General features: G+C 55.3%; 1 protein-coding gene across 3 annotated transcripts in view; it reads right to left on the bottom strand.

Annotated features, from left to right (window-relative positions):
* Nucleotides 1–301: 301 nt before the first annotated feature.
* TEX264 (testis expressed 264, ER-phagy receptor) overlaps nucleotides 302–16354 on the bottom strand; it is a 39132-nt gene continuing 23079 nt past the window's right edge. For all 3 annotated transcript variants that reach the window (XM_041426010.1, XM_041426012.1, XM_041426011.1), the window contains exons 5-6: nucleotides 7917–8088; nucleotides 302–1142 (exon numbers count right to left, since the gene is read on the bottom strand). In XM_041426010.1, the coding sequence (XP_041281944.1) occupies nucleotides 829–1142; nucleotides 7917–8088 (486 nt within the window). In that variant the 3' untranslated portion in view covers nucleotides 302–828. The remainder of the gene's footprint in view (nucleotides 1143–7916; nucleotides 8089–16354) is intronic.

Below are 16354 nucleotides of genomic sequence, written 5' to 3'. Positions count from 1 at the left end.
TGGTTTTACTTTCCACAGGTTCCCAGGAGGAGTGGGGATGCCACAAACTCCAGCTCTGCCCAGCTCAGCATGGCAGCTGGGACCCTTCCTTCCCCACTTCCCCTGCAGCTTGCACAAGCTGGGGACAGACCCTGTGCCCAGGCAGGGAGAAAGCCTGAGCAGCAGGGATGCAGAGCCCCTGGGCAGCTCTTTGGCTCAGGTGAGGGCCATGGGGACAGCTCCCAGCCACAGCCCACTCCCCACCATGGGACAGGATGGCACAATCAGCCAAAGGACAAGTCAGCAATGTACCAGCCACCAGTGAGGAAAAGCATCCACTTTATTACAGACCCCAAAGCGCCCATGGCAGTGCCAGGAGGACCACATTTACACAGGATGTTTCCATTGTTCAGCAAGGGGAAAGAAGAGGGGAACAAACCCAACTGACCCAACTCACAGCTCTTTGGTGCTAGAAAACGTGGTGGTGTGGCAGAGAGAAGCTGTGGGTGAGAGGGGCACCAACAGAGACGAGGGGGGACATCTCTGACATCCACCACCAACTCCCAGACACCTGCAAAGAATCTGCCATGGGCCGGGACACACACACAGCAAATGCATTTCACTGTCCTCCCAACCTGACCTAACCCTGCACCACCAAGCACCACAGAAATCCCCCCCACCTCCCAGCACCCCCAACAATGGTCAAACACCCTTTCTGCAAAGAGGGAGAGCAGGTCCTGGGGGGAATCAGCAACCGAAATCTCTTGGCTGGAGAGGAAGGAGGTGGGAAAGGCAACTGGTTCCCAGTAACTCAGACCCCGGTGGGAGGTGAGGCAGCCAGGTCTCTCTTCACTCCTCTCCTCTCTCAGCAGCAATGGGCTCCTTGGTCCACTTGTCTGTGACCTCCTGGCTGCCTGCATAGCCCACATCAGGCAGCAGGCCCGGGGCTCCCTCCCCGTCCCCGGCAGCCTCCAGGTCCAGCTCCTCGAAGGAGGAGCCGCTGGCTCCCGACTCGCTGTAGCTGTGCTCGCTGCGGTTGTCCGCCTCCTCCCGGCCACGGCTGCCCGGGAAGGGCAGCAGGATGGAGGTGGCCACCGAGGTGTCTCTGCTGTCAGTTGTGGCCTCCACGCTGATGGAGCTCGTCTCACTCATGGTGTCGACCCCTGGGATGGAGAGAGAATGGGAAAGAGTGAATGCTGTGGGAAGGAGGCAATGGGGATGGGGGCCACAGCCTTTGAAGCCTCTGAGATATCAGGCCACAGTGGAGACCAGCTCCTACCTCTTGCCACCTCCTACACCTTTGAGACGTGACCAGGTCAAGAATGGGCTGAGCCCAAACTGCTCCCTGAAATCAGGAACCCCCAAGTCAGCACAAACAAGCACCAGCTTCCAGCCATACCCTGACCTGGCCACACCGTGGCCCCACAACTGCTCCTCGTGCACATAACAAGGACCCGCCAAGCCCTTCCTGAGGGAGAATGCATGCCAGTCTCTGGCATGGCACCAGGAATGAGACAAAGAGCAGGAAGGACTCTGCCCTGTGAGGGTGATGTGGAGCTGCAGAATTGTTTAAGCACCTAAGGGGGTGACGGTACAAGTGCAAATCCTCAGATGCTCTGCTGTCAGAAGCAGGTATGTATGTCCAGCTTCATGCCAGAGCATCCTGGTGCCTTCAGCACCTGACAGGCTGCTCCCACTCCCTCCATGGCTGCCCCACAGCCAGCAGCTCTGGCAGCAGTGTGAAGATAGGCAGGGCAGCAGCAGGCAGGTGTCAGGGTGCCAGAGGATAGGGGGAGCCTTCCCAGCTCATTCTGTGCTTCTCCACATGACCTGGCTGCCAGCCACACCCCATCTCATGACCTGCCCCCCCGGGGCTGCCCCTGCCTGCCCAGGTGGAGCCCTTGGCCCACCTCCTCCTCCCCAGATCCCTGCCTCATTAGCTCCATCGACAATACAATTAAGGAGCTGACAAGAAGAGGAACGTGTCAGATTAAGACCAGCAGCTCGGAGCTGTTGCCAGAGCAACCAGCCAGGAGACAAAACCCTCCTGTTAAACATTAATTATTGTTAATTATGACATCACAGATCCACGTGGTTTATTATGACATCACAGATCCTCATTGTTAATTATGATATGTCTGCAAACACTGGGCAGGCTCTTCCATCACGGCCCTCCCTGCTCTATCTCCTCCCTGCCTGCCTTGCAGCAGTGGGAAGTGAGTGCCAGGCTCTGTCATTTCCCTCCATCCATGCTGGACTGAACACCCCTGCTGAGGATCATGCCCCACACCAGGAGCGAAATCAGGAGGAGCCACACTCAGCAGCAGCACTCGTGGAGGACTGGGGCTTGCCACCAACGGGGCTGGGAAGCGGCAAATGGGAACCTCTTTGAGGTCATCACCAGGTGGGAGAGGAGAGCCCTCTTCTCCACAGCCTGCTGCTGGTGCAGCTCCATCCTCAGCTGCTGGCATGGGGCTCCCACAGGCACTTCCAGCCGCCTACAGCTCCTGCAGCCAGGGTTCCCAAGGCTGGGCTGCTTGCTCTCCTGCAGTTGTGTGGCAGCCACTGATCTCCTGAAGGAGATTCACCAAGGAGGGAACTTTCCTTCCAAACATCCTTAAATCCTTTTTCTGTGCTGTTTTTCTTCCCAGCCTGGGCAGCTGCCAGCAGAACTGCTTGTAAATGGCAGTCCTCTGCCTCCTGAGCAGCATCATCCCACGGTCCTGCCGCTGAGTGACGGCTGTTCCGAGAGGACCCAGCAGTGGCAGCAGGATGAGGGGTAGCCAGAAAAGCTCCACAGACACAGTGCACCCACTGCTTCATCCCACCTGGATGGCATACTGGCTTCATCCTGGAAAGGAACCTGAACCTCCACCCTCTCACCTTGGCAACCCTTTGGGCAGCTGGCACAAACTGAGCCCTCGGCCCCTCCTCAGGCAATGCCAGGTGACCCCTCCCAGGGAAAGGAGTTAAAAACCACTGCCCACTAACACACACTGCCTTTGCTGCAGCATCAGGGAGCACCTCGACATGGAAACTACATTTACTCTAAGTTAAAAAGGATGTTCTGCACACTGCAGCAAGGCACTCTCTGCAGGGGACAGCAGACCCTGAGTGGGCAGCAGAAAGGTGGGAGATGCTGTCCCACCTGACAGGACCTCAGCAGGGCACTGGGTCAGCAGGGAGCCTCTGGGAAGATCCAAGAGCTGCAGGGGATGAAGGGGAGTGTGCAGACCCTGAGCCTTGAAGACAAATTAGGGTTTGCAAGGTCTTTAGCGGTGATCTAAAAAGATGAAATAATCTGATTTGGCCAGATTGGTGGCCTGAGGTGACATGGACATGTTCCCACCATGGCTTCATGACAGCTCATGTCATGTGTGGTCGTCTTGCATCCCTCTAAGATCCCAGGGGACAGGAGTGACACCAACCCCCCAAGCAGTGCCTTCCTGCTCAGCACCTCTCCCCTGACACCCCAGGGAACATTTGGGCTCAGAAGCTGTCATGTAACCTCATGACACAAAGCAAAGAATCTCCTGAGGAGAGGAGCAGCAGCTCAGGAAGAGGAAGAAGAAGACAGGGATGAAGCTGACCTACACACCGCTCCAAGCCACCACTGTGGGAAAGCACTGCTGTCCTCGTTCTCATAGCCACCTTCCTCTCCCTTGCTCCAAGGGTGACAATAAATCGAGTCCTGTTTCCCTTCAGCCAGGCACTTTGTCACTGCTCTGTCACTTCTGATCATGTTCGAGCAGCCTCAGCTGGCGAATTTGCCCATTTCAGCAGCCTCGCTCTCCCCTGCACAGGAAAAGGCTGGCTCTGGCATGGCCACTCAGCCTGGCCAGGATCAATGTCTGGGGTGGCCAGGGCAACAGAGCTGCTGCTGCCAGGGACCATGTGGGGTCAGCTCTGACAGGGGAACGTGGCAGGAGCACCCAGCTGTCCTAACAGGGAGGCCAGGAAGGCAGAGCAAGGGGCTCTGAGAGGGCAACCAAAGCCCTGTGGGAGGGCAAGCAGGGATTCAGGCCCCATCTCATAGGCACACACTTCCAGCAGCTGTTACAGCCACTTGTCCATCCTTCCCCACACACCTTGTTTGGTCCTCCCATGACCCACTGCCCATTCCTTGCATCCACCTTCCCAAGGCTGGTCCTTACACCAGGAACCAGTCCAACACCCTGATCCAGCATGGCTTTTTCCTCTGGCACATTGTGAGGCAGCAGCCATCCTCTACTGAAACTCGCCCTGGACCTTGCTCCCTCAAGCATGGCACAGCCATCCCACTGCACTACCACTCAGCAGGAACGTGGAACCCAGGAGTTTTCACTTGGGAAACAGAGGCACAGCCTGGGGTGAAGCCATGACAAGGTGTTAAGGAGTCTCCCAAAAGCCAGGAAGAAGGGATATCAAGCAGCCAGCTCCAAGAGACCAGCCAGGGATGGGTGCAATGGGAACCACTCACCCCACACTGCCAATGAGCCCGGGGGGGAGCTGGCTCCCCAGACAGTTCAGCCCTGTGCCACACCAGGTATTGACATTCCCAAATCCAGAATGAGGGCAGGCTCTCCCCCTGCACCACCCCTGCGCCACACTGATGCCTGAGCAGTGCTCCACTCCTGGTGCTCCTGGGCCCTTTCCTTCCCCTCATTCCATCAAATTCATCACCCCTAAATACAACGTGCTGCCAGGGGGTACAGCTTGTCCATGACTGTTGAAGCTCACACAAGCCACCAGGAAGGGGACTGGGGCACTTCCCACGATGTAAAAGCAGGCAGGAACAGGCAGGGCTCTTTGAAGGATGGAAGCAAGCAAGGATGAGGCAGAACACACCAGGAAAGTTGCTCCTCTGTGGCACTGGGGCTCAGCGTGTGATGCCATCAGTTGTACCTGAATGCTGTGGGTCGGACTCTGCTCCAGGAAAATGAGCACCTGAGATTCTGGGCAGAGCCACAAGCTTGGGAACCATCTGTGTTCATGCCAGCAAGCCCTGGTGGAGAGGCTGCTTTTGTTTGCTTTCACCTTGCACACAGAGCAGCGGGGTCACACTGCAGAACGCTGCTGGGAGGGAGCCGGGAGCGGGGACCCGCCGAGCCAAAGCCCCAGAAAACAATTAAGTACAAAACAACTCATCCTGATTGACACTGGCCCCCTGCAGACCCATCAGCCGCCTTCCTAAAACGCTTCCTGTCTTTCCAATGACCCTGAGGATGGCGAAGAAGGGACGGAATTGGTGCAGAGGCAGCCACAGCCCCGGGCCCCTTCCTCGTGTGCTGAGTGAGTCCATCCTCAGCAGAGCTGCAGCACCCTGCTCTGTGCACAGCAGCACAGAAAGCAGAGACCCTGCACCAGTCCCACAGCCTTTGTGGCCACTGGCTTCACTCACAGCCACGGCACCCAGCACCTCACGGGGGGCTCAGGAGCAAGGACAGCACATGACAGCCTAAATGCAGAGAGGTGCTCCAAGGTCAGGAGGCTCGAGAAAACAAATCCAAGCTTTTCTTACACTTTCAAGTCGCTTGGTACCGTCTGGCACCAGCCACAATGACAGGTGAGGAGAAATGGCAACACCTTCCACTTGGAACTTCTCACGTCTTTAACTCAAAGGAAGCATAATCCAGCTGCTGGTGGGGAGTTTCTTGAGCTGTGACTGACCAGTGGTGTGCTCACACAGAGCATTACCCAACATGATGTCCATGCTGAAATCACACTCAATGCTCTTATCTCAGTATTTTGGGAGGGGGAAAGAGGAGGCTTCTTTTGCTACCACGTGAGGACACACAGCCTAAAGCTTCTGTGCACAGAGCAGCCTCAGCTGCCTTTGGGAGAGGAAATGGGGCTCAGAACCTTCCCAGTCTCCACTTATCCATTGAGGCACAACTGAGTTTCAAAGCCCTACACCTGGATTTGTGCAGCTCAGGCACAGCCAGAGGAGCTGACAGCCACCATCAGGGTCTGCCACCTGCCCCCACTGTCCCAGGAGTCCTTTTCTGAGCCTCCAGCAGAGCAGGACCATTTGAAACATCCACTCAAACCTGAGAAGGACCAAGAAATAACCCAAATATAAGCAACTGGGGGCTGAGCAGAGATCATGCTGACAGGCAGATGGGGACACTGCTGTGCCCACCTTCCAGCTGGCACAGGAGAGCTTGAAAACTGTCACAGACATCCTGGATCTCCTGGGTCATCAAGATCTCATGTCCATCATGCCTGTTAAAGGGGCTGTGACTAACTGGAGCCACTTCTAGAGGGACTGCCCAGGGAAGAAGGCTAAAAAGGATGGGAAAAGAGGGTTCTCTTTCTCCAACTCAGAGGTGGTTGCACAGATCCTACGACATAAAATTGTCAGGAATGGAGGATCAGTCTCATTCCATAAGGTGTAATCTTCATGGGACCACCAAAGCCTCAGGCAGGAGCTGCTCAAGCCACCCATAGGCTTGCTACATCCTCAGCCAGAGCAAGGATGTGACACCCATCAGATGTGGTTCTGCCACTGTGCCCAGCAGTGACAATCACAGTGCAACATCCAAGCCCAACTCTTTAGTCTCACAGGCAGGGCCAACCTCACAGGTATTATTATTTTAAGTTGGTTTTGTGCAGACTCAGCAGATGGCACTGCATCAGATTGCACTGACAGAAGTTCATCTATGTGCCTGGAGGGGAAGGGCTGGTGGAGGAGCTGGCCCAGAGCTGCTGCTGGAGAGCCCGGCCCAGAGTGAGAAAGCCCAATGTCATTTTCCTTCTAAAACTGGGAAGACCTTCCTAGCCCTTCTTCCAGCAGGGCAGAGGACTCCCCACTGTGGGCACGCTGGCAGTGGCACCCAGGGAAAGCACCGAGACAGGCAGGGCACAGGGCAGTGGCTGCTGCGAGCACCCCTGGCTGTGCTGTGGGATCATGGCCCCTGAGCAGGGCACACGGGAGCACACACAGCTCTGAAGGCACCACCCTCGAGCTGCCTTTGCTCCCAGGGATCCTGAAGCTGTCAGAGCAAGTGGGCTTTGGGGCACCTCTGGCCAAGCAGGGCTGGTGCTGCCCCAACACAAGGCACACAAAGAGCAGAGCCAAGTGAGCACCGTGCTAACACGGGCCCTGGAAGTGCTGGGAAACAGCTCCAATTAGGCTCCTCATTCCAATGCTAAATGGACAGAGCTCCCAGAAAGCAATTCCCAGGCTTGCTTTTATGTGATTAAGAATTAAAGCGACCCAAACCTGAAGATGTGTTGAAGCAAATGACCCAACTGCCCGCGAGGCGAGCACAGCCCTCATGGTTTTTTCATGCCCATTACACAAGCGTGGGGCAGGGGGAGGCCCCTGCCAGCAGCCAGCTCAGATGTGCTGTCCAGTGCCTGGGAATGCTTGGACAGCCAGCTCCTACATCTCACAGGCACGGGAGCATGTGGGCTGCTGAAGGCAACTAGCATTTCGGGTTACTATAGCACTGCTGTTCTGCGCCTACAGCCATTGTGGTCCCTTCCTGTATGAATACATCCAGGCTCCAACAAATCTTGCTGAGCAGATGCTCTCAGGCAACTCCACCACGAGCTACAGCAACCTGGTATTTAAGCTCTTTGCAATCCCAATATGTAACAGATGAACATAAGATCAAGGAAGATGTATATGACAAAGAGAAAAACAAGCCCAGCTGCAAGTAAAAGCTGTGAGATCCAGCTCTGCGCTGACAACGGTGGGCCAGTGGCTTAACCCAAAACTGCAAGGGTTCCTGGGTGCTCCCTGAGGCACGCCATGACTTCTCAGGGGATGTCATCTCAGATCCCTGGGGATCAGCCCAGGGTGAGGGGAAGAGGTGTGCTGAGACTCGGTGGTTGGGTACCAGGTGGGCACAGGCCAGTCCCTCTCTGCTCAGGCAGCAGGACTGGGGATACCAGGACCCCACCTCTGTGAGGGCTGATGAAGATGGAGCTTGTGCACAAGCCACAAATACCTGTGATGTCTGTCTGGGCGTCCTCAGCCACAGCTGCAGCAGCCCTGCTCTTCCTCTCCAGCTCTTTCATTTCAGGCACATAGAAGTCCCCCTGGCGGGCAAGGGGACACACGAAGTAGATGCGGTCCTGCTTGTAGATCTCGATCCGGGGGTGGGCACACAGCTTCCTCTCCTGCAAGACACAAAGCAGCCATGGGCAGGGATGTCCTCACCCCCCAGCCCAGCAGCTCCCCCACCACACTGACCTGCCAGCCCGGCCAGGTCAGCCTGGTCCTCTTTGCCCACAGGAGTGGAGGCCTAGTGAGGAGCAGAGGGTGCCATCCCGAAACCATGGTGCTGCTTTCCCTACCACACCAGCCCCAGGTACCAGGGCAGGCAGGTTTGGCCCAGAAGGTAGGCAACCAGCAAGGCTCCAGGAGGAGATGCTGAAGACCCCCAGCTTAGCCTTTTGATGAGGTTATTTTGGGCTGGAATGAGAGGTTTTGGGGAGCCAGGCAGCTGCTTCACACAGACTCGCCAGATCTCCAGTTCCTGCTGGCAGCACAGCCCCACAAAGAGCACAGCCCCATGAGCAGCACAGCCCCATGAGCAGGCACAGCACTTCTCTGCTAATTAATATAATCCAGAGCCGACAGCTCAAGCAGCTCCTTTAAGAACGGCGAGGGCAGGGGGAGTGGGAGATGAATCCCCGGCATTTCAGACAAGTCCCCCTCCTCCTTTTCCTCACCCCACCTCCCCCTGGCAGGGCTCTTCAGGACCTCAGACCCCAGCCTGCCAGGGACCCACGACAGGGGCAGGTCCTGGGCTGTGCAGCCCGAGCTGAGCTGGGGCTGAGGGGACTCCTGGGGTGCCGAGGCCGGGCCGAGGAGCAGCTGGACCCCTCCTGCCACCCCCTCCTCGCCCGCCCGCCCGCCAGCTGCTCGCTGGCAGAGGGGGCGGCTGATTACAAGCCGGGTGAGAAAGGAGAGTGTCTCTTTAGCGGGTTTTCTTTTTCTTTCTTTCCCCTTTTCAAATCACTGACAGCTTTTATTTAACCCTGCAACCACTTTGATTATCATCCTCCTCCTTCTTCCTCCTCCTCCCTGCCCCAGCTCTTCTCTTCCTCCCTCTTGCCCTGATTATCCTCTTCTTCTTCCCTGACCCAGTGATTTTCCTCCCTGCCTCAACTATTCTCCTCTGTCATGGCCTGCTGGTGTGGCTTGTTTGCACATCCTCCAGCAGGGCCACATCCCTCTGGGGCTCTCTGTTGCCAGAGCTGGCCCCACACCAAGAATGATGAGCTCTATGGACACATCAATCATGACCTTACAAAAGCCTGACTCCCTTCAGCCCTGGGGATGAACCAATGTGATTTAAGAATCATTTATTTCCCAGACTAATGCTGGCACCAGGCAGGATCCACAACAGACATGAGCCAACACTGACCCTCTCCTGGTGCTGGCAGTTGTACCACCTGAAGAGCCACCTCCATGCTGCCAGGATGCTGTACAAGAAATACAGGCAGAAATCCCACGGGAGCAGTTTTTGGGTCCATTTTCCTGGGAAAGCCTGCAGGATCTGGCAATGCAGAGGCCCAGTTTACCCAGAAACACCTCAGTGGCAGAAACATGACCCCAACAGAAGCTTCACCTGTCCCATCCCAATGCCTTCCAGCCTGAATTTCAGCAGTCCCTCCTCCAGCCAAGGAGGAACCACATTTCCCATCCCGGTGCTGCAGGGACACGCAGGGACGCAGGCGGGCTTCCAAGGCGCTTGGGGTTTGGAGTTCCCACTTGCAGGCAGGTGAAACACTGGGGCCTGCAGCTCAAAACTGCATTAAATAAAAACAAGCTGGGTTGTTTTTAGCAGCAGAGCAGAGGCGGCTCATATCACTCCTGCTTTTTCAGCAGCAACACAGACAAGAGCCCTCCCCGCCGCTCTGCCCCTTGCTGTACCAACCACAAGCCCATCCACCAACCTCCAGCTCAGCTCCTTAATTTAGGTTACTGCAACACACACCAGAGATAGGTATCTCCAGGATTTATGGGCTTTTTGGAGAAATCCAGCTGGCCCTCCATCACTTCATGCAGACAAGGACAACTCAAAGGATCTTAGAGCAAAGAGACTTCATAACTTCATATGAGGCTTCCAACCAGTCCAAATCCTCAGTGCTCCAGTCTGGCCATCAAGACATCCCAAGCTGACTTTCCAAAGTCCCTCCTAAGGTTCAAAAAGAGTGGATCTGGGACATACCCTCTCCCTACAATCTACTCTAGACTGCTACAACTTCCAATTACACAGGCATAGAAGTGGCACCCACAAAACACAAACACTCCCTCTGCCCATACAAAATGTGGCAATCTTGGCTTTTTAAGGAATAAAAATGCACACCTGAATGAAGAGCAGGACTGGCTCTTGAGCTAAATGCTGCTTCACACTCAAGATTATCCTATAAGAGAGACAAGGATGTTCCACCCTGTCAGGAGCAGCTCTGTGTCCCTGAAGCCAGAAGAGCCCAAAGCCCATAGCTGGGGACCATGGTGGGACCACACCAAAGCTGGACACTCACCGTCAATACCCATGCCTGCCTCACTAGGGACAGCTACAATACTTGATTTCTTCCCAGTTCATCCAGGGTTTTCTCCAAAATGAAATGGAGGGAAACCAGAGCCTGAGGGTGCTAGTTTATGTCTGCACAAATTAAGCTGGAAGCCAGGCTAGTGAGCTAGCCTCTGCTTCTATGCTTCTTCCCAGAGGAACCCAGCCTCTGGCAGGGCTGCTGCAGAGCTCAGCACTGGCAGGTGGGCTCAGGAGAGGACAATGTCCCCAAGAAGGAGCAGGGGTGCTGCAGCTGGGAATGCTGCAGCTGGGAATGTCCTGTCCAGCCTGAGACAAAGGGATGAGGCTGCATAAAGACTTGAGAAATGGGCAGAGGCAATGAGGTGGGGAGCCATGACAATGGAAATGGATAAGAGGATCATCTAAAGGGAGTGGGAGATCAGCCTTGTGATCATATCAAAGGAGATTAGGAAGCAGGCAGAGGCCAGGCAAGAATAGTGCAGCAAAGTGCAAAAGAGGCTGGTGACACAGTGAGATTGGGATTATCCCCATGGAGAGAAACACTGCAGTGAAAAGAAACAACCCAGAGAGGCTGGAGAGCAGAGCCCAAAGGCAAAGGTGTGGGAAGAGAGCGAATTAGCAAAGGCTCAACAACATGGCAAAACAACAGAAAGGCTCAACAGGCAGCATTGCACTGCCACTGAGAAGGGAGCCCCTGGCTGGCTGTGCCACCAAGCCAACAGATGGAGCAGCAAGAGGAACGTGGAGTTTGCAAGGCAGAGCCCTCCAGTCAAATCCAATGCAGTCTCACACGGGTGGAGGAGCTCAGCGAGAGCTGAACAGTGGGACACTGTCAGTGTCAGGCTGCTGGCTGTGACAACAGGGCCAGTAAGTGGGGCAGGGAAGAAGACTTGTCCCTTTGCAAGGTCGTGCAGTGCCACCTCCCTCCTCAGCCTCTGCCAGGAGCTCTCCCTTCCTATGGCCAGCAAAGACAGAGGCAGCAGGGCAGCATTCAGGGCTGATTTCTATCCAGGACCCTCCCCATGGCACCTGAAACAGAGGATTCATTGCACGTAATCCACACAGCCCATCTACACACAAAAATGCATCCAGAGTCCACAAGTTCAGTTCTGACAGAAGAGCAGCTCCAGCACACTCCTGCCACGTCAGATCCATGCTTCCCATGAAGCCAACTCCTTCTCAGCCCATCTGAGGAACGTGGTGGGGTGCTTCTCACCACCTTCTCGGGAGCAAGGCGTTACGTAAGGGAAGACTCTTGCACTCCTCTTTCCCAGATGGAACAGCACCCCACCCAATCTTTAACCTCGGGTTCCATATCACCTCCCACCACGTACTGACTGTAGGATTTCCTCCAGGTCACTCTCATCCCGCTAGGAATGGAGCATCCCCTACCCTCACACATCAGAAAGGACAGGATTATGCAATGACCAGCATTTTGGGAGACCTTCCCCAGCAGCACGAAGTGCCAGCTACTCATCAGCACAAATCTTCCTCCCCCTACTTGTCCATAAGGTCACAACGTGTGCTCAGGATATGGCTTGGGCACAGCCTCCCAGAAGGAAGATGCCCTCCCTTTCCGGGGTGAGCACAAGAGCAGTCCCAGGGTGACAGAGGACAGGACAAAGTGTCTGAGACATGACCTGCAGTCATTAAAATCCCAGCAGAATTGTGCAAAGGCAGAAGGAGGTAGCAGGGTGCTCATGTCACACCATGGCCCTCAGCACCTGCTGGGAAGCAGAAGATGAGCTGGGGCACTGTGGGGACTGTCTTTGTCACTCTGCCAGGCTCAACTGCTCAGGAATTCAAATGTCACCAACTGGATTTGCTTCATCTCCCACTGCTGCAAGAATTCATCCTGTTAGGAGACCACAAACAAGCCTTGAGGATGCTCTCTGTATCCTTGCCATGCACGGGCATGCTGGCAATCAGGCTCCAGCTGAACCCAGAACACTTCCAGTGTTGCCAGGAAAGCAGTGGGGAGGCAGCTGCTGTCCTCACCCCACTTCACCCCACAAGCTCCCTGTCACCCTTGACTCCTTCCTGTGACCTCCTGGAATGACTTACAAGGTGATGGTTAAGTCACTCCAGCCCACTGAGTCCCTGTTTCAGGACTGATGCTGTAGGAGCAGTAGAGGAGAGGTTTTTCATGCCACCACTAAGCTTCCTGCTGGAGCAGAGCTGGAGGCTGAGCTGTTCATGCTGCCCAGCAGCTCTTGGCTCCACTGCAGAGATGTCCACTTCATGCTCCAGCCACCTGTGTGCCATAGGAACACAGCCATTGCTTGTGCCTGTCACCCAACCCTGCCAGAGCACCTTCTGCCTGCAACACATGAAAAACATGCCTGTTAAACCCCAGCCAGGACTGGAAAAAACATGGGGAGCAAGCAACTAGCAGATAAAAACCCTCTTCTGCCTTAGGGGAACCAGAGGGGCCAATGGACACATGGCCAGGAGGGCCAGACTCAAGGAGAAGCTGTGGATTATTCTCAAGGATTGTCTAAACATCATTTTGGCACAGTGTGCCTGGAACTGCTGCTCACCCTTGCTCTTATTGCGGCAGGCTGTGCTGCTGCCATTGCAGGGAAGCAGAAGGGCACATGGAGCTGCTGTGACACTGGAGCAACACCAACCACATGAGGAGCTTTTCCATAGGCAGCTGGGCTCAGTCCCTTCTGTTTGTTATGCTGCCACACCTGAAGAAGGAATAGGTGGAGGGTGCAAACACACAGGGAGCTTGTGACCATTGCTGGGGATTGCTGCCTGTTGGGGGGCTCACCAGCATCCCCCCAGCCAGCCAGGGCACCACCACAGCCTCACTGCCACAAGCCTCCCCTTGCCTGTGCTGCCAGCACTGGGGCTGCTCTGGGCAGTGCCAGCAAGTCAGCTGGCACCTGGGAGAGTGTGGGGAGACCCCCGGGAGACCCACCAGCCCTGTCCTCACATGCCAGACAACACAACTCCCCCACACCTTCCTTCCAGCTGGAGGCATCCATCCTCTCCATCTCCCGGTGATGGAGTCGGACGCTTCAGTCCCAGTGATTTTAAAGGAACAACAAAACTGCGTGGAGCTGAACGGCCCTAAATCAGTTGCTAAAATTAAAAGCTGAAACTGAGCCACCAGCTAGGACTGGGGGGGGAGCGTGCTGTGTGCCACATCCTCCTCGCTTCCTCACACACTCCATGCTCGGTGTGTCATCCCTGCTTATCTTAGAACACGGGTGCTAGGTAGTCCTGAGAGGCTTTGCAATCCATTTGCACAGCACTCAGCGCCCTTTGGTGTTCTCCCTGTTCATCCAGGAGACAGCCTCCTTGCTGGGCCATCCCTCTGTCCCAGGCCCAGACTGGGAATGTCCCTGTTTCCATTCCTCTTTGCTCAGACAGCAGCTTGAGGTTAGACACTGCTTCAAGTCACCCATGTGAGCTGATGAAAGCATAAAAACAGAGGCACCCCTTCCTCCCAGGGCCAAGCATCTCCTGGGCTGCATGGACAGCAGCCTGGGGGATGTTTCCCCTCAGTCCTGCTCTTGTAAGACCCCAGCATACTGCCTCCAGCTCTGGGGACCCCTGCATGGACATGCCAGGGCAGGTCCAGAGGAGACCTCAGAAATAGTCCAAGAGTTGGAACAACTTTGCTATGGAGACAGGCTGGTTGTTCAGCCGTTGTTCAGCTTGGAGAGGAGAAGCCTTTGAGGAGCCCTAAAGTGTGCTTGTAGGAGATGTGGATTTTTCACCAGGGCAAGGGGCAGTGGTTTTAAAGCAAAAGCTAGCAGGTTAGACCAGACATAAAATGCCTTGTGCTGAAGGACGTTAGGCACTGAACAGGTTGTCCAGAGAAGCTGTGGATGCCCCATCCCTGGACACAGCCAGGTATTCCATGCCAGGCTGGATGGGGCTTTAAGCAAATTTCCCTAGTGAAAGACATCCCTGCCCACAGCAGGTGGGCTGGACTGGATCACCCTTAAATATCCCTTCCAAAACCAACCCATATTCTGGTCCTCTCTGCTGGGCCACAGCCTAACAATGGGAGACAGGGATGAAGCCTGGGTGCTCAGGGCTGTTCAAGGAAGGGCAGAAGTCAGCCAGATGCTGGGGAAGAGCCATTGGCCCAAGAGACAGCTGGGCAGAAGGAAAGACAAATTCCTGGAGGGAGAGGCAGGCAGACATGCTTTACACCAGTAATACCTCAAACATCCCAGCTAGCAGCTCCAGCAGGGTGCACGTGGAGCCGGGCAGGCCCTGCCTCCCAGGGCGATGGCACCCGGAGCCAGCTCCGGCACACGGCACAGCCGCCAGCACCAGGCTGCCAAGGGCTGCGGAACAGCTGCTGCTTCCCAGCCTGGAGAAACTCACACTTCAGAGGTGGTGAGACTGCTCCCACGCACGTGCACTTTACTTTCAAATCCTCTGGGCTGTGAGGTGTTTCAGAAACAGAAGGTGATATTATTGCAATCAAGAAAAGGCCGTTTCCATCAGCCAGCAGGAAAAACGAGTGCCACCACCCGCACTATGGCAGCGGAAAACAAAGTCTCGCCAAAGGATAACAAATCCTCCAGGTAGCAGAACACAGAGCCTGGCAATTAGCACCTCCCACACCATCAGCATCCTTGTCTGCCCTCAGCACACTTCCCCTTTCCCATGGCAGGCCCCCGTCCTGCCTTCAACCAGGACACACCGCCCTGCTGATGTGGCAGTGCCATGGCTCCAGGACAGGCAGGAGAAAACCAGCCCCCGAGATCCTCCCCGCACCAGTGAGAGGGAGTGGGAGTGCATTTGGACTGTGGGAGCCGTGAAACGCTGGGCTTGATAGCTTGGGAGAGTTTTTCATTTTCACCTCAGTGAAGGCAGCCCGCCATGCAATTTACACCTTGCCCGCCCGCGCTTCCCAGGGCCAAACCACCCAGCTGCTCCCATGGCTCCTCCAGGGCGGCAACTGCAGAGTGGCAGCTGCCAGGCACGGACAAACAGAGGTAAGGAATGAGCCCGGGGCAGCTGGTGGGTTCAGGAGATCCCAGCACCCCGAGAGGGCTGGCAGGGACCAGGCACAGGCTCCCAGGTCTTGCTGGCAGCTACTGTGAGAGTCATGAACACTGCTCTCCTCCCTGGGATGGAGATTCCATCCTGTTCTCCAGCAAAAGGGAATAAACTCCAGCCCTAGCTCACTAGAGGCCCTAACACACTCTGGACCTTTTCCTCTTCCAGCACCCACTTGAGCTGCAAGAGAAATCCTGCAGCACACAAAGAGGCATCCATCATCTTCAGAGATGAGCCAGGTAGCAAGTCCCAGCGAGATAAAACCTCTTAGAAAGTAGCCACAGGCAGTCAGAGCCCCCAGAGAGAGGGTAGGACAAGCCTTGGACAAAATGCCAGCCCAGACACGTTCAGGTACATTAGTCTGTGTGCTTCCGGGGATGGATCGTGCTGCCCCCAACTACGGGAATGTCACCTGCAGAATAAAGAGCAGATGGTGCAAACTAACACAATTCATGGGGCTTGGGTCCCCCCTGGTGTTACGGTTATTTGTTAGTAATTAGTCCTGGAGCAGAGAGTTGCAGAAGTAAACTTTTGCATTAAAAAAAATTAGTTTTCCTAAAGACTCAGTGCTTTTCACTTTCCCAAGTTCTGCCTTGCTCCTGTACCCACAATGGACAAAATGCCAGCTGGGGAGATGGTACTCACCAGTTTCCCAGAGCTCCATAATAATGTTCTCACATTCTTCCTCCTGCCCGACCCCACCACTTCCCATTTTCTTCTCCTCCTTCCCCACCACAGCCACACACAAGCTCTCTGAAGGGGCCTTTATTTTAACCATTCTGAAAGCTCAAACAGCAGATTTTCATCACAAAGAAGGAATCTGTGTAAATCCACATTATCTTTCCTCT

This window comes from Onychostruthus taczanowskii, unplaced genomic scaffold (genome assembly GCF_017590055.1).
Source record: "Onychostruthus taczanowskii isolate IOZ18803 unplaced genomic scaffold, ASM1759005v1 scaffold9, whole genome shotgun sequence".
NCBI classification, from domain to species: Eukaryota; Metazoa; Chordata; class Aves; order Passeriformes; family Passeridae; genus Onychostruthus; species Onychostruthus taczanowskii.
The sequence above is the reverse complement of the archived record's forward strand: the minus strand, read 5'-3'. Positions and strand labels throughout refer to the sequence as shown.